The sequence below is a fragment of the Pipra filicauda genome, unplaced genomic scaffold, assembly GCF_003945595.2.
Source record: "Pipra filicauda isolate LSUMZ 115617 unplaced genomic scaffold, ASM394559v2 scaffold3_size10097308_pilon, whole genome shotgun sequence".
In the NCBI taxonomy this organism is placed as follows: Eukaryota; Metazoa; Chordata; class Aves; order Passeriformes; family Pipridae; genus Pipra; species Pipra filicauda.
In genome coordinates this window covers 5918912-5944832 of record NW_024104532.1, presented here as the reverse complement: position 1 = coordinate 5944832, position 25921 = coordinate 5918912, and the positions used below count along the sequence as shown (strand labels likewise).

General features: G+C 45.3%; 1 protein-coding gene across 5 annotated transcripts; it reads right to left on the bottom strand.

The window, feature by feature from the left end:
- Positions 1–2539: 2539 nt before the first annotated feature.
- On the bottom strand, positions 2540–25532 carry RBM27 (RNA binding motif protein 27). 5 transcript variants are annotated; one of them, XM_027718683.2, is made up of 22 exons: positions 25434–25532; positions 22521–22639; positions 21635–21759; positions 19746–19852; positions 18978–19168; positions 18471–18557; positions 17898–18161; positions 17118–17351; positions 15849–15983; positions 13682–13831; positions 11691–11838; positions 11267–11420; positions 9862–10122; positions 9634–9762; positions 8723–8845; positions 8137–8211; positions 7864–8028; positions 7356–7460; positions 7071–7262; positions 6714–6800; positions 6162–6272; positions 2540–5558 (listed from the first exon to the last, which is right to left on the bottom strand). In XM_027718683.2, the coding sequence occupies exons 1-22, from the start codon at positions 25490–25492 to the stop codon at positions 5472–5474; spliced, it is 3108 nt and encodes a 1035-aa protein (XP_027574484.1). In that variant the 5' UTR covers positions 25493–25532; the 3' UTR covers positions 2540–5471. The 5 variants fall into 5 exon arrangements, with proteins under 5 accessions (XP_027574484.1, XP_039241187.1, XP_027574486.1 ...); XM_039385253.1 differs by having other exon boundaries at positions 19746–19837; XM_027718685.2 differs by lacking the exon at positions 13682–13831.
- Positions 25533–25921: the final 389 nt, after the last annotated feature.

Here is a 25921-nt window from a genome sequence, read left to right as displayed (position 1 = left end):
CAGGAAGTGCAGACATTGAGGGAAGGTGCCACCTGTTCCCAAAGCCAGAGAGAGCTCAGACTTTTTAAAGTCAGAGTTAACTCCCTGAACACTCCCAACAGCTGAGAGTGAGCTTCTTACAGGAGTCCCCTCACTATTATGTGACTCACAGGTAACCCAAAGTCACATGAAAAAGTGAAAAGGAAGAGAAGATGGAAGTGTTGTCTGACAGAGCTTTCTCCACCAGAGAGCACACAGAGGTATGTTATGTTGAGTTGACTCCAAATAATTTTCACATGAATTACTAAAGTGCCAGAAATGTATAATTTATCAGTGTTTAAATAAATCACTGGCAGAAGTGCTTTAAGGTTACGGGCGCAGGATGCGCGGGCTGGGCTATAATTAACTCCCACGTCAGGGAGCGCGGAGCTGCTCCAGCGGTGCCACAAGACACCACCAGGGCTCAGAGACAGGGAGTACAAAAGGGGTTCGGCTCCTAAAAATAGGATGAATGGCACCACAGCAGTCACAGCCCTGAGCTGGGGGCAATGCTGGTGCCCCCCCTGCCGGCCCTGGGCTCCTCCCCACCCCCTGGTGCTCCAGGGCTTTTCCCTGGGATCCAGAGTATTTGTTTTCCGCTTGGGAGCACTGGCAATCCCGGCAGTGCCACTGCACAGCTCCCGGCAGCTGTGGCAGCGCCCGACCGAACCTGGCTCTGCAGGGAGATGTGACCTCGACTGGGGCGCCTGTCCCTGATCACCCACAGCTGGCAGAGGGTCACTGACGTGCTGCTGGGAGTCTCTGCTGCACTGACAGGGTACCTGCCACTGTTCCTGCTGGGGGGTTCCCCTCTGGGGGTTCCCCAGCGGGAGGCACTGAGCAGTGACAGCTCCATTTGGACTGGAGCTTATTGACCAAATAAAATGTTTTTTTTTTTGAAGTTCAAATCCAAAAGCCATTTCTGACAAAAAGTGAAATGGCCAGATGCCATTAAGAAGTAGTGAAAGAAACTTGGTTTTCTTTTGTGGGAAGAAGGAGGAAGCTCCAGGTGAAGAAGAAGGAGGCATCTGGGGACACCCCACACAAGGCCTTACCCCCACCCTGTCCAGCTCCACACGCCCAGGATCCCATAGGGATCAGTCTACCTGATAATTACCAAGCAGCAGTTGGAAATTGTCTGTGGAATGATCCTGGGGAAGGAGAGAGAAACAGCTCTAGTTTATCCATTTAGGTTTTGATCATCACAGTTGTAAATCTGTCATGGAACAAAGCAGTGGCAGCACATAAAAACCTCCAGAGAAACATCAAATTACTTTTCCCTTTTCAACCCCCCTTGTGTCAGTGATATTGTCAGTAAGGGCCCAGACACGTTACACAACCTGCTCCACAGGACAGAACTGGGTCCCACATTTCCAGAGACGAGTTAAAATTAGATTCCCACCTTCGGGAACCCTCTCCAGACAGTTAACACTGTATTCCACGCAGCCTCGACCGGAGACAATAAAGACATTCTTGGCCTGACGAGTACACCAACAACTTACCTTCATGTGTCTGTTCACTTCAAATAGTTCCCGTAGACATTTGCTTCTTTCCAACAGGCTCCTGGTAGGATTCCAGCCCACGGCTGTGGGAAGAACTGTCCCACCCTGCTGGGCTTGGGGAACTCTCAGATAATATTTGGAGTGGCCAGGGGGAAAAATACATCCAAAGACACACACACACACACACACACACAGATGCTACTCCCCTTCCACGTTCTTTATATTCCCTTTTCCCATTAAAATGAATTTTGATCATGTAGGATGCAGCAAGTGCTTTGAACTGGATGCCAGACCTTTCCTGCTCTGAGTCAGGACCCATCTCTGGAAGGACGTGGCTGCCTCCTGCAGAACGAGACTGGTTGGTGGCTGTGGACTGAGAAGGGAGCTGGGGAAAACTCTAAAGTTCAACTCCTGGCACTGAGAAAATGTCCCAAAGCCACAGGTTTGTCATGGAGGGGCTCTTCAGCAGCACAGAAGAGCCAGGCTGGCTTTTAAATCATCCCCAGCAGCCGGGAGGGGCTGCAGGAGGGAAAGATTTGGAAAAACTTGGATCACAAACATTCACATTCATGAAGGCAACACGGGGAAGAAGAGGGAATAACAGGAATTGGTGAAAGGAGCACAGACCAAGAACAAAGGTGACAGTGGAATAAATTAACTTTCACCCCAACCTGTGAAGGAGTCAGAACAGGCAGGTGTGTCCTCTCAGGGCCTGTACCCAATAGCCCAGAACACTGCAAACCTGGGAGAGACCAAGAAGCTACTCCGGGCTCTACAACCTTCTTTCATTTTCTGTTAAACTTTGAGCCCCCCGAATGTCAAACAACCCCCACCCTGCCTCCTCCCACATCCATTTACCTGTCTTAACACCTTCTGTTCCAGAGCACTGAGACACTTGGAAGATTTATCTCCCAGCTCCAACATAAACCAAACCTGCACACAAATTCCACACACATAAATCTCCCTTCATACATCCGCTTCCCCCAAAAGAAGTGATAATGCTCTTTTTGTGAGAGTTGTAATTTTTTTGAATGGTTCTGCTTCCAATTTATTTCAGTTAGAAGTTTGTCTTTTCTAAATCTTGAACCATTCCACAGTATATCTTTATTGCAAAAAAGTCAACATGCATCTTAGAAATTCAGCTTGTAATCAATAAAACAAACATTACATATATGAATTTCAATGTATAAACAGTTAGAAATTCATCAATATCTCCTATTACCCTATTACACAAGGTCACAATCTGTAAAAACTATAGTACAAGGTTACTATACACCAAGAGGAGCTTTGTTCCTTTTCACATGATTTTGTTAAAGTGGTGCTTTCACAAGCAGGTGCCAGGTTGCAGATTTACCTTTTCAGCTCTGGAGATGGTTTTATTTTGCTCAGGTTAAGTCAGCAAGGAAAGGGATGGAATTCCTCCCACAGTGACTTGCTTTCCCCATCCTCAGTGTCTGTCCCCCAGCTCAGGCTGGCACAGGGAATCACACCTGCCTGGGGCACACAGGTACCCTGCGGGTTGTGTTTTGCCCAAGGTACACGTGAATTTCCCAATAAAGCATCGCCATGAAATAAACTCAGCTGTACTGCCCTGCTGCCTATGGAATCCAAACCAAACCATTCCAAGAGAGTTCAGCATGCCCTGAAATATAGGGGGGTCCACACACTTTGGCAAAAGGCAGGCCAGTGTCACACGGCTCCCCTCCCCCTGCTCCAGCCCCCCGAGCCAGTCACAGCCCTGCTGCCCCCTGGGCACAGCCAGGCTCGGGGGCACTGCCTGCCCCACAGGCACCAGACACCTTTGGGATGGCACCAGGGACTTGGGCCAGCCTGCCAAGGGTACTGTGAAGGCAAAATTAACTGTATGAAGCATTCAAAGCCATTAAATAAAGCTCTGACCCTCACTCCCCTCCTCTCCCCCAGCACTTTCCCCTGGAAAAACAGACGTCACCCCAGTGTCACTTTAGAGCTAAAACCATATGAAAAGGAATCTATTCCGTGTGTGTCGAAGGCTACTGCAATTTGCTTACAGCTTAATTAATCCACTGTAATTTTCATTTTCCAAATACAAAAATACAACAATTCTTATTGAAATCTATACGCCGGTAGTTTTAGTACACAAAAAAAAGCAGAATATTTACAAAATTATACAGTTTAAGAAAAAGCTCTGTACAAAAAAATATATAAATCCTTTTGATCCCTCTCTCATTTTTTAAGTTGTCAGGACTCGGACATGTTTGCTGCAATGGATTTTTCAAGATACACACTGTGCCACAGACATTAAAATCCTTAGGGATGATGGGAGAAGAGCAAGACATTCCTCTAAGTACGTGGGGGGAGTGGGCTTCCCCTTGTTTCTTCATGCCTGAAATTTAGACTCAGTCCCAATTCTAGGAAAAGGTGAGTTTTGGAAAGAGACAGAATACTGGAAACATTCCCTTCAACTGACAGGAAACAGGACATTATACAGATTGATACCCCACCATGGCTCAAGGATAGAGAGTCAGCAGGGCTGCGACCCCAGAGGGTGCTCAGCACCTGCCCCTGGCCACGATAGAGCCACAGGCAGGTGAAGGGTGTGGTGGATATTGTCCTTCCATCAGGAGCCCCTGGGGAATACAGTGGTGATCACTCAAGAGAGAAGAGCGCTGTGCACTGACATTGTGTTTATTTTGTGTAGAAATGTACATAAACTGCACTGAGGAGTGGCCAGGACCAGTGGACAGGCAGGGAAAGTGCTGCTGGGTGACTCAGCCGTGAGCCCTGGAGCCTGTACCAGGCACAGCACCCGGCTCAGGACCCTGACCTGGCTACCTGCATCACCACCAGCACACACCCCATTCCTGGGGGGGTTAAATGGTACAGCAATAAGGCAATTGAGAATGTAATGGAGTTCAGCTCAACATGTCTGAAAGAACTGCCCTTGGCCATGAGGGAATCCCCTTGGAGACCCAGCTCTGAACACCCTTGGGACACTCGTCCCTGGTTTGGGGCTGGGCAAGACAGCCTGGTCCTGTGGGCTGAAACCCATCCTGCTCTGAACACTGCAGGGCTCTGCCTCGAACAGACAGCTGGAAACAGGGAGAGGAAGAGAGCTGCTCCTGGTTGGGGCCAGATTAGCTGCTTTTGAGGGAGTCTGGAACTCCTTCCATTCCTGCTCACAAATACTCAAGTGCAGTAAACAAACAGTCTGACTTACACTGAGCCTTACACTGGAACTACGGAAGGAAATCAAGAGGGAGTGAAAATCCACTCCAGTGTGTCCCTGCTGATGTTTTCTGTGAAGCAGAATTTGGAGAAACAGAGTGAACTGGACCATGTTATAGCAATACCCTGTTAAATTGTTTCTTCCACCTCCTCTCACAAAAAGCAGAACAACACAGAGACTGTGTGGTTGTCAAACATACTGAAATAAATGATTTATGAACCTAGCTACAAATAATGCCTACTATGAGAGACTCCATAGGAAACAAAATGCTACCCTTTTTCAACGAGCAAATGAGGCCAGTTTTTCTTTCATAATATTTAATGAAAGTTTGTCTTTACCCTAACCCCATAATATTGCTGAATAAAACCTGTAATATCTTTTCAATTATAAACTAACAAACCAATCACATTATAAAAAACCCAAAACAAGGTAATACAGGTGACACAAAAAGAGGACAAGAAAATACTAATTTTCCCCCCCCTCTCTTTTTATCCTTCTTAAATAGAAAAAAAATCACCATCTTGGTGAGCTTGATAATCCTGTAAGAAGTTCCTGGGCCTTTGGCTAGCTCAGTCTCACAGCTCTATGTCCCAAATGTTCTCATACCAAACTCTGCTCATGGTAAATCTTGTGGTTTGAAAAGAAAGTAAAGCTTTTTTTGGCTCATCAACTTCCTTAAATAAACGTTTAAAAGATGCAGCTTGAACTATATTCCTAAAATTATACATTTCCAACATCAAGTTTCATCTTCTCCAAGAACGAGATTCATCCTCATCTTCGTCATCATCGTCATCATCTTCGTGCAAAAATAAATCTGAGGTTTCAGTCTCCTGAAGGAAGAAAAAAAATGGACTTTTAAGCACAAATTCCACACTGTGCCCTGGGACACACCACACCACACAGCCTCAGCTGTACTTGTACCTGCCTGTGGAGTTACAGTGTGTCTCACAGACACACAAACTACACCCAATCAGCTTTAGGGGAAGAATGGCAGCCTCAAATCAGGAGAGGGAAAGAGAGCAAAGCTTCAGAGGAAGCTGGAATAAACCATGACCCACGCCCCTCCCAAAGAAGGTTCCTGTTAAGTGCCTCAACAGAAACACCTTTAAAAGCTTAATGTGTTCAGAATTATGGGGAAGAACAGAGATAAAGTTTCCTACAGTGGAGCACTAACAGGAGTTAGTGCTTTGCAGTCTGCATATAGAACCTGAGGTATCATCATTGACAAATCAACATCCCATCCACAAAGTGTCTTTTGTTTTTCTTTTTTTTGCTCCTTTTCCCCATTTTAAAATGTGGGAAATGCAGTTCAGTTCCTGGTCTACAAAAACATCTTTTACAAAATTTCTTCAGCACACAGAAAACTGTATATTAAGAGCTCTGAGCTATTAGATTCCAGGAAGAATGGTCAGGTTATTAACAGATTTCCATACCTCTTCCTTGGACTCCTCTTCCTCGATTTCTGTGGACACAGAAGGTACCTTGGGTTTGTGCCATGAGATCTGGAGCCGTCGGTCCTTGAACCGGGATCCCTGGTTAGCAGCCTGAGTCATTTAAATGAACAGATTTTCAGAGAGAGGATCAAGTAAAGAACTTTTTTAGTATCACCAACAAGTCAGACCCAGTGCATGAGGTGCAGAGGCACATTTGAAGATCTCAAATATATAAACCACAATCACCCACTTAAGTCTTCTGAGAGCAACTTCACTCGCACCCAAACTTGCCAAATGCTGCTCCCGCCCAAGAGGATGAGCAGAGCTCTGAGGGGATGGGGACACGGAGCCTTTACCAGCCAAAGCCCTGTGTCACTGTTCAGGTGGTACCTCTCTTTCTGTGGCACTACCTGCAGCAGCACCAAACACTGTCGAGTTCAAACTGGGGGATCAAAGCCTCCGAAATTTTACAATACAAAAGGTAGACATCAGCGGTTAAAAATTCTTATTTTAGGTCTGTGAAAAAAAAAATATATCCATGATTCTACTTACATTCTCAGCTTCTGAGCGAGACTTAAAAGTTAGAACAACACTTAATGGGGAATCCTCTTCTTGAAGGTCTTCAATATCTCCAAATTTCTGTGAGAGAAAAGTTCATTAGGACCAGCAGTAATATTCTCCTCCAAACCCACGATCATCATGGGCTACACTTGCAGTACTAAAGTGTACTGAAGTCTGATTTCTTGGACAGAAAAGCGAGAGCCAGCAGACTCTCAGCTCCATCACCCAGCAATATTGCAGCACTTGAATTTTTGGACAAAAGCTCAGATTTATTGCTATCCTACTAAGCACAGCTTAATTCTGCAGGAGGAAATGAAACACACGTATTAATTTACAGCTCACACTTACAGAGAAGTGCTGTAACAATTCATCTTTTTCCTCTTCAACAAAGCCTCCAACGGTGAGTGCTTTGGGCCGGTGATCCACCACCATGTGGTTCAACATGCCCCGTCCTCTGCCCCCACGGCCCCGGCCCCGGCCCCTTCCTTGGGCTGGCACTGTCTTTCCTCGACCAACAGGCAAGATTCCTAATCGGGCAGCCTGGGGAGAGAACACAGCCACCCCCACCGTGAGGGGATCCAAGGCACTGACACCTCAGAAATTCATTCCCAGCACCAGTGCACACCAGCTCACCTCCACCTGTAACTGGTTGAGCTTCTTCCGCAGCTCAGTCGTGTCCTCTCCAGAGGACAGCCTCTTGTGGAAATCCAGCTCTGCATCCAACAGTTCCTTCTGTGCCTGGGAGGAAAAGGGACAGGAAGAGAAAACAGGAGGGAAGGGCAGAACCGTAAAATAGAATGTTTATTCTACTTCAACATGTTGATGTGAACGGTCCAGACAGATCAGGACACGACAGCCACACTTTTCTCTAAATTCAGACTGTTTTAACTGTGTCTGTGTTGTCCCTACCATTTTTTGAAGGACCCAGAATCCTCTGCTTTAGAACTGGAACAAGTGTGAATGAGCTACAAGCAAAACTAGGTCATGGAGTTCCTTAAACCATGGCTTGCTCATCCATAGTTATCACTCACATTAAAATACTGCTTGCAAGTGTTTTGATCTAATGTTGCTGCATTTTTAAGAAATATTATTGGAAATAGTTACAAAAGATAAACAGGCAAGTATGTCGCACAAGAAATACCTCTGTCTTGGACTTCAATTTGGATGGTGTGGAGGTTGTAGATGAAGTTTTTAATTCATCCTTTAACTGAGATATTTTTCCTGTTAGTTCTTTTAAGGTCTTCATAATTTCTGCTCTCTCTTCTGGTTTCATGGCCTTGTTTTTCTCCAGCTTGGATATCAACATCTATGCAATAATAAAAGAGCAGGAACATAAAATTCCAGGCTAAACAGCCCTGAACAGACAGGTATCTACAAAATCAGAACGTATTTACTAGAGACATTCCAGGCTTACCTTCTGGCATTCTATCTGTTTTTCTAACATCTCCTGCTTCTTTTTCCTCATGTCTTGTTGGAGTTTCATTGCCTCCTATATGAGGAGAAAATTCTTTCTATCAGTAAAAAGCAGTCTAGCATTCTATGTACTCATACAGATCATATTGTCCTCTTCAAGCTATGGAAATGAAGTCCACAACAAAAACTACTGTCTGCAAAAAGCACAACTATGAAGTATAGCTGATCCAATAAAAAGCTGCTAATTTTCCACTGTAAAGTACTTTACTTTTCACCCCCTTCAGACACCTCTTAAGAAACATACCCTATGCTGTCATTCAAGTGTCTCCTACCTGCAGAGATGGAAATCAGAGACATGCCTCCAGAAAACCCCACACAGCCCAGTGTGTTGAGTAAGACACCCCAAAAGGACTCTCTGCCCATGATCAGCCCCAATGTGTGTTTGCACGACAGTCTCATAACGATGACAAAGCCCACACCCGTGCAGAAAGCTGTACAGCAGTACTGAGGTTTCAGGTGCCCATAAAACCTTGCATTTAAAACACTTTGCTCACTACACTGTCAGTCAGCCATCAATAGTCAAGTACCTGTTTTTTTTTAAGGGCTTCTTGCACATCGTGAGGTTTAGACCCTGCACCAGACTTCAGGGATGTCTTTAAATTTGGAGAACTGTAAACCATTTTTGAGTGGCTTGTAGAAGTAGGAAATATCTGAAATAGTAAAAACAAACACACTAAAATATGGAATAGCTGAAGTGACTGATATACCATCAGGAAACTTCAGAGGGACATATATGAGCACAAATGTCCAGATTTGTACAATGAGGTAGAAAGACCAAGGCAATTAAAACACATAGATCAAGACATAAATCTAGTTAAAAGGATTTCTGCAAAAGATACTGTCTTTCCTTCTCCATGCCAGACTCCTTCTGCATCCTGATTCCCACTAGGACACCACTGAAGGTGATGATTTCCATCCACCTTAGTTTCAGCTTCACAGTCACAGCCTACCATCACACTTTCTGATCAATGAAGCAGCAAAAGCCACTTCATGCTTCCTTTCTCAAAAGGACTTCTCTATGGCCCAGAACACATGCTGCACTTCAGTACTGAATTAAACTGTATCAGCTTGAACTCTGGGCACAAGTAGTCTCTAAGCTTCTAGCACTGCTGTTAAAGCACAGCATAAGCTCAAAAATCACTGAAAGCCAACAGATTCGCCAACAAAAAGCTGATCTCACAGGCTGTCAGATTTGTTTACTATGAAGCACTGCCAAAAATATTTTATGCTATTTAAAATACTGACACTTTGTTCCTTAAGTCATTGTCCCTATTTCATATAAACAGCTGATGAAATGAGGAAGAAGTGACTGACTGTGGCTGAGTGGAACATTAAGTGAAAAGGAACAGAACCAAGTGGGAACAATTCACAAGTCCTTCCCAGCTGACAGGCCAAAGCTGTATCTGAGGGCATGACCAGGGCTGGTTTTCAAACGTACCTGAGACTCTTCTACCCCAGCCCCAGGCTGGCTTAGCTCAGGTTGGCTTCCACCCGCTGCTCCAAGGCGCCGTTTCACCGGGACTTTGTTAAGGACATAGGCACCAGATGCCAGGGGTTTGTTCATCACCTGTGTATCCACAGATATTGAAACATGAAGATTAGATAATTTGCTTTCCTGCAGCAGCAGTCACTCTGGAAAGCTGCTGACCTCCCTGACAGCACGTACCTTGGACAGGCTGCTGTGCACGGTCACGGCAGGCGGCGTGGCCAGGGCCTGCTGCTGGAGGTGCAGCTGGTGATGGAGGGCCTGGGGGGGGGTTGGCTGCTGCTGCTGCTGCAATGTGGGCTGCTGCTCACTCTCCCTGTGCCACAGCACCCGGATAAAACGATTGCTCAGCACCGCCTCCGTGCTGGAAATCGCCTTCCTCGCCTCGTCGTTACTCAAGTACTGAATGAGAGCAGCTTCAGGGTCGTTCTGGAAAGCAACCTAAAGCAAAAGTTCATAAATGCATTATTTGTCAAGAAAGGAAACATCTCAACTGGCAACAAACGCATCTACAAATAATCTGCAATGATGAGTGGGACACCCAGTGTATTAACAGCTCAAAACATGGGTAGGACGCTCTATGTAATTAAAGCCAAGTACATTCTGGCAAACATTACATGTCCTTGCAGCAAAGCCTATATACAGTAAAATAAATAAATAAAGACTCCTCCACCAGCAGCATCACATTTAGAGCAGTGTGCAGTGCCACTGGGATATGGCTGAAGGGACCCTGGTACTGACCCAAAGGCTCTTTATTCCAACCTCCCAGAAGGCGAGTGCTACCCAAGGGTGCACAATCTCAGCACACCCTCAAAGCAACAGTACCTCAGAGTCTTGAATAAGACTCTTTTTCTAAAAATTAGTATCACAGTAATAAAAATGTATCTTGGACTTTCTAGTGCAACGATTCAGACAGCATGTTTGAAATGCATTATTTCCTTATGGAGGTGCAGAAAGCACCACAGTATCTTTTGGGCTAAGACATAAAATTATCAACTCAAGAAATATGGAGGCTTCCAAGGCATGTGTCTTTTATTTAGACCTGTAACTGAGGACTTAAGAGGCCACTGTTTATTCTAGAAAAATAAAATGGAAATTAAATGGTGTTTTAACTATGTAACCTTTTTTTAGTACTTTTCCCCTTCTTACAGGACAAGGGACACCATTGAGCTGGAACCAGTTCTAGGATGCCAAGTGGTAACAAACTGATGCAGATAAAGACTCTCCTGTAGCATCTTTGTCAAAATCCTGACTGAGAAATACTGTAAGACTACCATACAAGACAAACTGTCTCTTTAAAAAGTTACATACAAGCTCCTCAAACACCTGAGTCAGTTTAGACACTGTTAAACTGGTCAGTTTTTCAAATGTAGTAAGGCCTCATGAAGGCAGAAGCCAACACACTTTTACAGAATTAAGATAATAATACACAGTAGACCAAGAAAAGGTTTCCTTGAACTTGATTACCTCCTCTCCCAGTTAGTCACCATTAAGATTTCTCAAGGAAAACATGCAATTATTCCAGCAGGCTTTGGGGAAAATAAAATAACCATATACAGACATAAAACTGAACTTTGGCTTTTACCTGAATGTTTACAATAGTTCCAAATTTGCTGAAGTGTTCGTTGAGCTGCGTAATATTGTTCAATTCTGGTGGAATTTTTCGAACTTCTAATTTTGTATTTGTGTACTGATTCTTTTTCAAAAACCCTGGCTTGTTCTGGTTGTTATTTGCTTGCCTAGAGAAGAGGAGAACAGGAGCAGTTTAGATGGGCACACGTGTCCCCAAGTAAGGCAGCAAATGTTAATATACATTTTTCCCCTGAAAAGTACACCCCCTACACACTAACAAAGAAGAGCTCTCCCCACCACCCAATATTTAGTCACCATATTACGTGGACACAGATTTTCTGACCCAACTAGCCCCAACTGCAGAGACTGGGGAACAGCAATGTTCACAGCACTGACAGCAATCAAGTGCATTCCAATTAATTCCAGCTAATTCTTACTTTCCCAGCCAGGGTTTCTTCAGTGGTGGACATTCCATGTTACTTGGAGATCTTTTCCTGCTGTCTGGTTCCAGGACAACTCTAGTGACATTGCTGCTGTTATTTGTAATGGGAATGGGAGGTTCAGTCTGGATGATAATATTGGCAGCTGGAGGGAAGGAAAAAGGCCTGTGTTATTCCACTACACATGGAAAAGCTTTGCCTTACACAGCAAAACAGGACTGAGGTTAAAAACATAAACATTAGGAAGACTTTAACAAATTGGTCAGTTTTGTTTCTGAAGTTATTCCCACATTAATCCCTAGCCTAACTAAACATCCTAAGGGAAACACACACAGTCCAGCCAGGAGGGATAAGGTTTTGACCTTTAAGGTTAATATTAGCTTGAACAAAGCTATAACTTCATCTTTCAGGTACTGAAAACTCAGATTCTGCAGGAAAAGGAGAGGGAGGGGGAGAAAAAAACCCAACCCAACCAAATCCCAACAAAACAGAAAAGGAGGCAAAGAGCCAAGGCTGCGTTCCCAGGTTCCCAGGCTTCAGTTTAGAGCTCTGCAATAGGCAGGGGCTGAATATACAACCAAGTTCCCCTGTATGAACCCTTGACAGGGTAAAAGCAATGAAGAACCCATGTCTTCCACTGCTATCCCCTTGCCAGCCCTCCAGCCAGGCTTCAGCAACAACCTGTTAATTAAATACAACTATTACGCTCTCCAAGACATTAGATTTAAAGTTTGAAGCAACTTCTACCAACACAAAGTTTGCTAGGAATTTATTTATAACCTTTGCAAGAGTATGCCCTTGCTATTAGTCTCCTGCCTGTGCCAAATATTCAACTCCTAAAAAGAAGTCTGAGTTATACAGCAATTTCTATGACTTTTATATAAGCCAGAGCTCTGCTGGTTACACTGGTGAGAACAGGCTGGGCATTTCCAGGCCTGGCTTTGATCTCACTTTGGAGGATGATTTGAGAGCAAACCTTTTCCACCTGTGACAAAGACAATAAAACAAGTGGTGTGAAGCTCCACCACCAACCGCTCACCCCCGTCTTACCCCTGGGATGGGCTCTCAGAGAGCCTGAGGGGCAGCAATAAAGCCCCAACCCTGCCTCTGTGACAGCCATTAAGATACAAATGGCAACAGCGATTTCTGCAATAATATTTAACTATATTCTTTACAGGATGAGTCACTGGAAGGAAATACTGAAAAAAAAAATCTTTCTTATCTACTGAATAAGAAACACTGAAGTGTAACAGCAAACATTAAAATTTAGCATCTTTGCTTTTAAGGATCAGGGCAGGAAAAATAGGAGGGAGAAAGAAAGTTTTGCTACCAGAACTAAACTTTCTTTAAAGAACCTTGACTTGTTCTCTTCCCTAAAAGATATTTTCTACACGTCACCACTAAGAGACTACACCTACATCCATCCAGGTAGGGGTTAGGAATTGTTTAAGTGCAGACTGGGATTCCCATGGGCTGGGAGAATTGGAATGCTACCTGCAATGTTCATTCAGAGAGAACACCTGTCTGACAGAGTCAGACCATCAAGCACCAAAACATGCCATGATAGTTCCCCTCTTCACTACCACAACAGCCCAGGCAAGGACTGTGGATCATCACCTCTGTGCCCTTGGCTAATCAAAAGCAGTCTGCAGACTGTGCTGCCAAAGCCATCTTTAGGCACCATTTTTCTTTCTAGGAGTTCCCAGCACGTGGAAAGTGCCTTCACAGGCTAAGGAGGAATAAAAACCCACCCAACCAACAAACCCCTTGTAACATTCCCAAGCGAGTGGTTATTTTTAACCAAAAAGGCTGCTTTGACTTTAATGTGGTCATATTAGCACCTTCAAAAAAAAAGGTAGAAATGTCCAAAAATTGCTCTGAAACACTAGAGCAGTCAGAAAAAGGAGTGCCTTCAGCCTGAAAACAGGGAAAATTGTTCACGGTCTTGGACAAAAATAGCAACAGCAATGACCAGAAACCCTTCCTACCTCGAGGATTTGTATCCATCTCCCCAGATGTTAGGCCAATTAGATTTGGACGCTGCATTTGTGCTCTCGTAAAGAACTGCCGATACTGAGATCTACCAGCACTGGTAATACTAGGAGCTTCGGGGTTATAGCCATCTGGCTCATATGTATCTACAAAAAAAGGAGAGAAACGACAGGATTTTTCAAATGAGTTTAAGACTCAGGGTTAATTTTCCTTTAAGGAAATGCATGGATGTCCAAGAGTCAGAAGCTGTTTCGGATGAAGAGAAAAGAGAGGTGGTACAGCCAATGTGTGCAGCCATTTCAAACCCTCACCTGGACCCAGCCTATCTGGGCACATTCTCTTTTGGTTTTTAATCTGGTACTGTTTGTCCAAATACAGGTCACAATACTGAGTATTGCTGATCCACTGACTGGAAAGGCCCAAGGTATCTGTGTGACAAGCTGCACAATGTCTGGCACTGTTTCAAAGGGAGCAACACAAGGTTTTGTTTGGGCATTTATACTGTAGGGCCTAAGATGGAAAGAGATTTTCAGTCTTTGCTGCCCAAGGGTCTAGTTCACTTCAGAAAAGGATTTTGGGGGAAGAACATACTTAAATAATTCCAATCAAAGAAAGCTGAGAAGTGAGGTAATGGGATCAATACTTACCTACTGGATTCTCTTACTTTATGTAAGAGTGAGACCAGCTGCCTATCCCAGGTAAGGTAGGAATGATCATTTTCATTAGAAGGGGTCACCATGAGAACACAAGATGACAGAATTGACTGCTATTGTTCCTCCAGCCCAAGGTCCAAATCAAGGACGATGTAATTTTCCAAAAAAAGAGAAAAGCTGTACAAGAACTAGAATGAATGAAGTCTATGAAGAGCCTCCACAGAAACACAGTACATCCTGGAACAGAATGAATGCCTGCACAAGGGGACCTGACAGATGTGAACTCCCCTAAATCTCAGCTCCTTATTCCACAGCAGCAAAGACAACTCTACAATTTAAAACAGATGCCCCAGAATATCCACACTGACGTTTTACAGTTTCAGGCTCTGCCAAGAACTTTCACTAACCCTGAAGGAGCTGAACCACAAGTTCCTCCTCCCTGATTTGGCATGTGGTTGACTGCAAGAGGGCAGCCAGCAGTTATTACCACAGCAGTCCAAGAACAGGACATGAGAATCTCCACAGTGGTTCTGGAGAACAGAACTACTGTGATGCCCTGTGACCTACAACAGGCAGAATCAGCCACCAGAAGTTCTGGAGCTGAAAGGATCAGATGGTGACACCTAAACACCTGACAGCACTTGGGGATAACTGAACAGATTATCAAACAAGAAATCTGAGTGACTGAAGTTCTGAAAAGCATGGAAGTCACAAAGATGATGACACGGATCATGAACTGAACTAAAGCCTTCCTTTGAATAAAATTCAGAATATTTATTGTAAAAACCCCAGATGAGAATATTATAAAACACTGACATTTAATTATCTTATTTTGCTCATATAGGATAGGGAAATGCCATTAATCCTTTCATTATTAAAGAAATAAGCTTTATTGTGTTCAAACTGAGCAATCTAGGACTCTCCAGGCATTTTGCTATTTTCCCTTGTAAAACCCCACTTTTTAAAACTTTGAGCTCTGTTAAGGAAGATGGATATGTCCAGTGAAAGCCATCCACTTTAAGTTAGAAAACTAGAACTAAGTTGAATCTGGAAAAAGGACAGAAAGCAAGTACTTATGTATATGAAGACTGTACAGACTATTGTGATACACAGCTGGAAAAAAAATCTCTCATCTGCAGTAGTCCAAACTGGAAAGGAATAAAACCTAAGTTAAACAGCAATTACAGGTTTCCAGATCCATCTTTTGCCTTCTAATATCCTACTGAACAGCTTGAGGATGAAAGGATCCCTTTCTTATGCAACAATCTGATTGCTGTGAGCACATGAAACCCAAAGGAAGCTCCCTACAGTGCTCTTCCCTCAGACTGTGACAGAACACTGTTGCCATTCCACACTGGAATGGATGATGGCCTGACCCAGGGAGACCCATCAGACTTCTTTTTAGATTTGTACATACTGGAGGAAGACAGAAGATAACTTCTAATCACGCATCAGAGGAATTTCACAATTTTTACGTCGAACAGATTTAAACCAAGAGACATTTGCTTACGTTCTGACACTGTATAGAGCAGGTTCTGGGGCAGAGGAGGAGGCAGCCTTGCTCCCACAGGTGCCAGGCTGGGCACCGCACTTGTCCCCGGCTGGTCACGGTTATTTATCAAGCTGGACTGTGTTAAAGGTGGTCCTACAACAACACCACAGAACAGATCACACCATCACACACTGACAGCTCACAGACAAAACGTGCAAACAATTCAATGCCATTTGTTTATGCTTTGCTTTGAGCAAGGTCAGGGTTGTAAATACGTTCAATCCCACTACAGCAACACTGAACTGAGAAGCTTGTTCAGGTAAGTTACTCTGCTTCCAACACCTTTTCCCGTTCCCAGAAAAGACAATGCTCTAAGGGAAAAAAGTGTCTTTTCTTCCCCAGAGGTTTGTTAGTGCAAGAGCTGCATTAACTACAGCAGCTCCTCCCTCAGCTTTGCCATGGAGAGCCAAAGCTTGCTCAGAGCAAGAGATCAGATCAGCATCATTTAGGCTGCAGTTCTGAAACAAGACCTGCAGGGCAAGAGGCATTCCCAGAAAGGAATTTCTCTAACTGGTTGTGCTTTGGTTACCTCATGTACCACACAGACATTCTTACTGAGTGTACGTCCAAAAAGGACCCCAAGTGACATTACACAGCCCATCCTGAGCACTGTCAGTTCTCTCACTGCAAGTCAGCTGACCCACTAAAGGGCTCATGCAAAGGTTAGGGTTAATCCTGTATCAAATTATTTCTCATCCCAAAGCTGCTGCTATTGGACACAACCACCACAGCATGTATTGAGTTCCTGGAATAGAGAGCACTGAACCAGAACAACCATGTCCTTCATAATGCTACTTCTTCATAGAATTCATAAGATGCAGTAAGATAACAAAAAAGGCTGAACATCTCAGATCACTGCTGAGCTAAGACAGATCTTAGATGCACCAATGATGTATTACTTTCTAATAGCAGATAATGTAGCACCAACACTGGAGCTTTATTAGAACCTTTAGGAGATCGAACCTCAACATTTTTTGCACTTGAGGAAAACAAAAACCTAGAAAGTGTCAGTGACCAATCCAACCACCACCAGCTTGAAATGAGCTGAAAGATCCCCCCCGCTCCACTCCCGTGCCCTGTTTAATTCAGTTTGGAGTGTGAGGCACATCGTGGTTCACCAGCCGAATTTTCGGGACTCCTTTGGCACTATTTCAAACAGCACACGGACGGCAAAGAAACCGCAACCGGTTCCTACAGTGGTGCCAGACACAGGCAGCTGTGACTCACGTGGGACGGGCAGCACGACGGGCGGCGGGGGCTGCGGGTGGGCCGGGGGCACCGGCAGCCTCAGGCCGCGCACGGGCCCCGGCAGCGGCGGCAGGAGCATCCCCGGGGGCGGCGGGAGCCCCGGCGGCGGCGGCGGAAACGGGATCATGCTTGGCAAGGAAACTTCGTCTACGACTAAAGGATCATTTCCGTGGTCAAACTGGCAGAGATCGCCAAGGACACAATATCCTCGCTCTGCAAAACAGGACATTTTGTATCTTGTCAGGAAAAAAAAACAAAACCCAGAAGTTCGCAGTGATTTGTAGCATTTCAGATTTTGTTGGAATTTCTTAATAAGGAAAGCACGCCGTCACTGATACATTACATTATCAGATAAGGTTTCAAAATAATTCAAATTAGAACAATCCTTCATAAAAGCACACAAGCTTCCAAGTATCCATCATAAAGGCTAGTCAGAAGTACTTGTTTATATTAAACACGCACACACACTGCAATCTGCAGCAGCAGTGCCAGTGGTTGAGGTATTTGTCTAGCACATACAGAACTGTGAACAAACTCCATATGTTCTTATGCAGCAACTGTCACAGCATAAGCAAACTGCTTCAGTAAGACTAGTTATGTCCTCAGTACGACACAGGTCATCTCTGCACCTCTTACATACAAGGTACATGTCACACACCACTGCACTGTGACTTGCTGCCCACATTTAGTGAATACCCCAAAAACAAGTCACACAAACATTGAAACCAGGCATGAAATGGAAAACTAAGGAACAGTTACCATCATAATCTTGACATCTTCTTTTAGGAGGAGGGTTTCTGCCAAATGAACTGGGATTGCTGTGATTGTTGAAGTAATTTGACCAGCTCTCTGTCGTGTTTTCAAGGTGGTGTGCAGGCGCAACTACAGTAACAGCACTGGGAATAGCTTGTGCAGAGGAATACTGTTCAGAGGATTTACTGGAAGATGCGGACACCGGATTATATGAGCCTTCAACATCATTTTTTTCACTCTTGTATTTTGATCTCTCTCTCTCTCGGTGCTCTGTTGAAAAAAAATAGTTAGGTAAAGTCTTCATGCTTTGTTCTGTACATCAGAGCCATGAGGAAGTGCTAATACACAACATTTCCTGAAATATTGACTGTTCTGCATGTTAAACTGTTCTTGAAGGAGCTCACTCTTACCAATGCAGTAAGAACTAAACATAATGTGAACAGGGGTTTAATTTCAGAAATGTCAGCGTTTTCTTTGCAAAATGCACATTCATTCCTCTACTCCTTATTCCATTCTGGATTACAGCTCTCTCTTAAAGGAGAAAGAGAAGGGCAAAAGCCTTTCAAACAACAAACATACCTCTGCCCTTAACTAACGTGGTCTCAAGGTGCGTTGAAATCTGCTGTAATCTGTGGCACTTACTTTTCCAACAGACCTGAACTAGCCCTAAAAGAACAATGATCACATGGTAACCACTGCAAATAAACCTTCTCTAAAAATATACAGTAACAAAGTGAAAGAGAGGGAAACACTGCTTTGCAAAAAGCTCGATCTCTACAAGGAGAAAAACAAAAAAATAAAAATCAACAGCTTTGTCAGAACACACAGCTCAAAAATACAATCTACTGATATCCACGGGTATACACCTGTGGATAAATTAAGAGGTTAGCAAAGAAGAAAACAACCCCTTTAATTGTTCTACTCCAAAGAACAGCATCTTAATTAACAATTTCAAGAACACAAAGTTCCCAAATTTTGCTCCAACTACCCAAGGGCACCTCCTGGCTGCTAAACCGTAGAGTCCATAGGAGTCACACCCAGCACTGCCATGGGATGTTCTCCTGCAGCAGCACCCTGGATACTCACCACTCCTGCTGCCATCCCGGTCTTTGCTCCGGCCCCTGCTGCGGCTGCGACTCCGACTTAACCCTCGGCTTTTGCTCCGGCTTTTACTCCTGCCCCGGCGCCAGCCAGACTTCTCCCTGTACGGGTCACTCCTGTCATAGTACCTGTCGTAGTCCCTCCATTTCCCATCATCCCGCTTTTTCTCTCTGGTCCTAGAAAAGACAGATGTAGATGATGTTTGTGAAAGGAGGAACCAAATTAAAAAAGAAGCTCACGAGAAGGTAAGGTACTGCTTGTCCTTCCGATCCATCTGAGCAGTGAGACATTCCAGTCAGAATTTCCCAAGTTACAGAGAAGTACAGAACGTCACAGCTGAATCACTGGTCTGTAGCAAGCAGCAAGGGCAGGACTAGGAACTGGCAAGGTGAGACAGTTACAATGCTCAGACCCCAACAGGCTTAAAAGTGATGTTCACTGTGAACAACAGCCCCCAGCCCCTACAGACCTCCCAATAATGCTCTTCATTTATATAACAAGGGAAACAATGGAACTGATGACATTCCTAGGAATTGTCATATGAAGAATACTATCATTTTTTTGGAAGAGGCCAACTTTTTGTGAAGGGTTCTCACACACATAATCAGCATACAGACAATATATCACAGATAGAGAAAAGGAGGGACAAAAATCACTAATTTTTCATAAAAATCACTACCTACAAGGTAAAAACCACGTAAAGATTGACAACAAATACAGAAGAATATCTTAATATTGTGGCTCAAAGCTAACCTTTGCTCACTGGAATCTCCACGGCTCCTCTGGGGACTGGAATACTTCTTCTTCCTGCTCTCCCGCTCTTCTTCAACTGACTCTTGAAAATTCTGTTTAACACACAACTACCAAACGAGGACAAGTATCACTTTTTTTAATGAAGAACACGACATCAAAATGTACTTCAAGTTACAGACAGCATCCCATATAAAACAATATTCAAGTACTACTTGCCCACAATAGCGAAGCACTACAAGTAATCAAGAACTAGAGGGTTTTTTGTCTCAAAACTTCCAAGTTTTTCTGCAGAGATGCTCTCAAATAAAACCACTTCGATGTTTTGTTTCTAAACAGGATTCAGGAAAGACAAGATCTCTCTCCACTCTACTGCCTTATTTAGCATAAGCAATTCTATAAGTTGGGTATTTCCTGGACCTTGGAACATGACTCAGGAGTCACCTTTCCAGGTAGGAAAGTCACTAGATGACATTTGGAATAACTGCTTTAAAGTAAAAATCTGCTCACATGGTGGAACTGGTCACATTTCTTGTTGGCCTCCACCAAAGCAGGTTCACAAGTCTGTCAGCTGTACCACCACTGCAAACCACTGACCCACACTGCACTTCTGCTGCCATTTCACACTGCTTACAAGTTACTGTAAATTTTGGTGACAAAAGTTGACATGCAATAATGTAAAAGATTTTTTTTCCCCGAGTAAAACAAAAAGGAAGGCTTCCTACATGCTTGTATAACAGGATTACTGGGGAGAACTGGTAGAAATATTCAAGACTTGGCTTGACAGGGCTTTGGACAGCCTGACCTGCAGCCCTGCTCCCAGCACAAGGTGCATCACACCTGGGTCCCCTGCAGCCCTGACTCTGCTGTAATTCTAAGTGTAGTTTATTTTATGGCCTCCATTTGCAGGACTCACACCATACACTGAGCTATATGACAGATCTTGATGATCTGCTGATGGCCTTGCTGATGTCAAAATAACTAATTAATGTCCTGATCCTGTAAAGTTGTCCCATAAAGCTGTCCTAGATATCTTCTGCTTATTGCCACTCCCCTCCACTTCCCAAACCTCCCCCTCTGTCCCCACCAGAGCACTGGTTAAGTCAACTGAAGGTAGCTCTAAAGGACTTTCTATAAGCTATGACACTACTTTGAGAACTGATGAGAAAGCTCTTCCAGTGAAAGTCTTGTACAGTGGCAAATTATGAACTTCCGTAAGCAAAATTCTGTGTCACAACCTCAGATAAAACAGGACATCAGAATAGAGAGTAAAAAAGTAAAAACCAACTTTAATTTAAATCATCTGATGAATGACGCTCTGGTAAATAAGGACTTGTGTTTGTTTGGATTGACCTGGGTTTGGCTGACTGACAGATTTCTGCAGTTAATTGTCACCTTCTCTCAAAAACTTAATTGCTTTCAATTTTGTCAATAGAACTTAAAATCATGGCAAAAGAGAGAACTGCTGGCAAACAAACTCTATCTCACTTTCCAAAGTAATTATTCCATTACAGAGGCTGGATTTCACTGGTTTTAAGCATCACAGAAAATATACTAAATAATTTACATTCCTCACAGAATATAAAAAATTGGAAATGTTTTGGACTGTTTTTGCTGCTTTCCCCTCTCAAACCCTTCCAAATAATTATTATCTGGTATTGCTAGGGCCACGTGAATAGGATTTCTGAGTGCCACTACTCTCAATCAAAGGCAGGCTTTGGAAAAGTATTTAAAATGTTCTTGTCCAAATTGTCACCTTCCATTGCTCTTCAGTCACACACAGGTCACAGAGATCATCAGTCACAACAGAGTGCATTTTTCTTTCATGTTTGGCCTCACAAATGTATGAGAGCTAATTTGAAAATTAAAGGCAGGTAGAGCAAATACGTTACCTCCTCCTTGACTTCTTCTTTCTCCTGCCCTGCAGGCTTCGCCTCTGCCTTCGTGGGCTCAGCAGAAGGAAGGTAACTCTTGGTGTACAAACTTTCAAAAAGTTTATCTACAAACCCTGAAGTTTCTGAGGATACAGAACACAAGAAAATACTGTTACATGTGGATTTAAGGGCATGGTTACATTTGCCAGAGAAGACCCTGAAAACAGGTGGGCTGCTCAGAGCAGCGGCACCTCAGATTAATGAGCCTTAGCCCCACTGAAGGAGCTGGAATTACACTTGTGGGACTTGAGGCTGTTCATTTAGAGAAAGCAATTCATCAGGTATATGAAAGACAACAAGAGAAACTTCTGTTCTAAAGGGTGAGTATGATCAGAGCTTGTGATCAAGGAACAAGTCCATAGCTACTTCATCAGCTACTCTCAGCAACCTCTTTAGAGCAATTTTTACGAGAGTAAATAATTCACAGCAGCAGTTCAACATCATGAAAAATGCACAATAACTTCCCCACTGAGTGTTAGAATTTCAGGTGTTTAAAACCTTGAGTATGAACCAAATTGCCATGCAAAGCTCCCCAGGAGCCTGAAGGATTAACAAGGACTAGGTTTTCAAAGGTGACCAAGCACCTGTCAGAGAAGCTTCTGGCAGCACGACTAACACTTTAAACTAAATTGCTTTCATTTCAGAGCACTTCCTCCCACCCACCGTGAAAAGTCCAAGTTACACAACTTCACCTGAGGATTATTATTTTTTAATCCCAAGATCTTTTTTCCATAACATTCTGTAAGAAGTATTCATGGATGCCAAGAAACATTTTGAAGGCAACAGTGGTGCATCACCCTCTGTCCTCCCCCCAGAGAAGCAAAGCCCCTGGAGAGCGCTGTACCTTTCTGCAGGAAGACATCCAGCTGGTCAGCACAGAAAGCTTTCAGCTCCTTCTCGGGCTTGTCTTTCTTGACTAATGCCACGACATAGTTGGCCAAGGCTGAGGGGTCTGCGTCACATCTGGGGAGAGGGAGAACCACGCTTGGCTGCTGCGGGACACCGACCTCGCGGGGACAGTCACTGCTCAAGGACCCCCCCGAGCTCCTGCAACACCCCTGGGGTGCTGGGCTCACACCCAGCACCAGCACAGCTGCCCTGGGACCACGGGGCCAGCAAAGGGCTTTATGAAACCACAGTCCAATATTTTAGTTGCCTTGTGACCCCTCAGCCACATGTGACAACAGTCCCACTTCTCTGCTCTTCCTGAGCTTTGCTGAGGGACAACCACCTCTCTTTTGGACAATCAGACCCACTGCTGAGGCCCCTCTCAGCCCAGCAACCACAGCTCGAAGGGCTCTATGGATATGGCAGAGCACAAACCATGTACCAGGGAAGGTACTGCACAAGGACTGGGAAGGGTTAACTGGGTTTAAACATTAAAATATTGTTATGAAGCAGTTCAGAAAATGTCAGAGGCACATTTTCAATACACACACAGGTAAGTTCTGCACAGCTTCAGTGGTTGTGCCTGACATGCTGGGGTTTCCTCCCCATGGATACTCTCATGCCAAATTTTACAGTAACCCTGTAAAACACCCAAAGGGGAACAGTTACTGAACAAGTTCTCTCCCCACACTCCCTCCCCCTTGTCTGGCTCCACAAAGGCCAAAGACACCAACTTTGTGCAGTGTAATCTTTATATGGGATATTGCTTTAGATTCCACCATTCAGCCACTAGAAACACACTCCAGGTATAAAACAGAACAACAGTGTGACATGATGAAGTGACAGCTCCTCATTTTGCCTCTCAGAGGATGCAGATGTCAGCTATCAGCTGAGGGCAGGAACCTAAACACTCATGATTTAAAGACTTATTTTTTCAAATTAACATTCAAAAGGGGATTGTGTATTTTCTGAGAATATTAACTATGGAAATAAAAGGAAAAAGTATAAAGTATATGGACCTCAAAATAATTTAAAGTAAGGAAAAAAGCCAGAAAACAAGCAGAGGGCAAAAGCCACACAGAGGGCAACTGGTGAGAGAAATAAAAATCCTCAATGAGCAGCAATGAAGCAGCTCTACTCTCAGCCTGCAACAACATCCAGCCTCCACTGAGAGCCAGGATAAATGGAGCAATTAACAACAAAGAAACCACAAATTGACAGATTTTACACATACACAGAAATAACCTGTGTGTGATGCATTCACAGTGTGTGATGTACTGGGGCCCTCACACACTGATTATAAACCTTCCATTTCAAATAAAGGAGATGATCCATCACTTCACAACTATTCCCTTTCCTTTCTCTGCACATTAGTCTCTCTCAGGCATCACCATCCCATTATGCAGTGCAGGAGCACACAAGATGTGTGCGCTCCTCCAGGTGAGCCAGGCTATATTGTCACTCTGTTGTCACTACACTCCCTGACTGTCCCTTTAGAGTCCCTGACTGCCAGGGCCCACTGGCCCAATCCCTTGATTCTCTGCCACAAAAGTCTCCAGCTCACATCCCCACAGTGCAGCTCCAGCGCCCAAGGAATGCTGGAGGCTGACTGGAGCTGGCAGGGACACTGCAAGAGCAGGAGTCATGCTCCAGTCTAGAGACTTTCAGCAGAGTTTGACCAAAGACACCTGTGATCTTAACAAGGGGAAAGGAAAATTGGGAAGAACTTCCAAAGGTCTGATACTTAATGACAGCAACTGAGCAGTCCTAAGGCCTATTTACAACACTTCACACAGGTCTCAGTTGTACTTTGTGGGAACCCTAAGGCTGTCAGGCACCGACAAGCAGCTTCTCCCAGGAGACTCCTGCTGCAGGTGAGACCCACCAACCCCTCCTGTACCTGCACCACCAGCACCAGATGTGTTTAGGCACTGCAGAACTCAGGACCAGCACCTGGGGCTGTTTAGGCACTGCAGGGCTCGGGACCAGCACAAACCCACCACCACGTTACAGCCAGGATGCATTATCAGAAACCATAAAAAGCAGCATGAAACAATGTGGATCCATGCTGACTCCAAAAAAGTCCCACTTCCACTGTAAGAATGTAAATGCAGAGTTTCCACAGGTTTAACATTATTCCTGGTTTTGTCAGCTCCTGCCAGCCCTGGGCTCTGCTCCGAGGTCACACAGCTGGGACTGAGCGACCACAGTGCAGCCAGGGAGGCAGGTGGGGCGGGGGACACAAGCAGCCCACAGCCAAGGCACACAGAACCACTGAGGCTGGAAAGGAGCTCCAAGATCATCACATCCAACCTGGGACCGATCCCCAACTTGTCATCCAGCCCACAGCACTGAGTGCCACGTCCAGTCGTTCCCTGAACACCTCCAGGGACGGTAACTCCACCACCTCCTTGGGCAGGCCTTTCCAATGCCTGACAACACTTTGTATGAACAAATTCTTCCTGATATCCAACCTGAATCTCCCCTGGCACAGCTTGAGGCCATTTCCTCTTGTCCTGTCCCTTGTTCCCTGGGAGCAGAGCCCGACCACCACCCCCAGCTCCACTCTCCTATCAGAGTTGTAGAGAGTGAGGACGTCCACCCTGAGCCTCCTTTTCTCCAGGCTGAGCCCCCCCAGCTCTCTCAGCCGCTCCTGCTGCTCCAGACCCTTTCCCAGCCCCGCTGTCCGTTGCGGAACAAAAGGCCCCCAGCCCGTCCCCGAGCCGGGGCTGTCCCGGGCTGTCCCGCACTCCGGGCGCGCCGGGCCCGGGCCGGGGACAGGCGGGGTAGGGCCGCAGCGCCTCGGCCGGACCCGACCGGCGGGAAGGGCTGCCCGCGCGGCCCGCCCCGCTCGCCTTGCCGCACTCACATGGGCTCCAGCAGCTTGGCCAGCCAGGACTTGAGCGCGTCCACGCTCTCGATGATCATGGTGGCCCCGCGTCCGCCCGCTCACAGCGACACCGCCGCCATGGCCGCAGCCTGCCCGGCACCGCCCGCAGCGCAGCCTGCTGGGCACGGCCGGGGCGGGGCCGCGCCGTCACCGCCAATCAGGCACCGCCGCCCCCGCCGCCAGCCAATGGCGACGGCCCAGAGCCCGACCCGAGGGTCAGGGAGAACCAGCAAGTTCGGTGGAGCGAGCACATGAACCCACGGCGACATCTTGGGGGGGGCGCTCTTAAAGGGGCATCGGCCTGGCAGGAGCGCACCCCGAGAGGCGTGCCGGGTTTATTTCCCCTTCTCCGCAAGGGACAGGTGACAGCAATGATCGTCCTGCTTTCCCACCTGCCCTCCTTCCCTTCCTTCCTCCTTCAGCTGCGGTCCGCTGCCTTCGCGCTACAAAAGGCCCGCGTTCCCCCC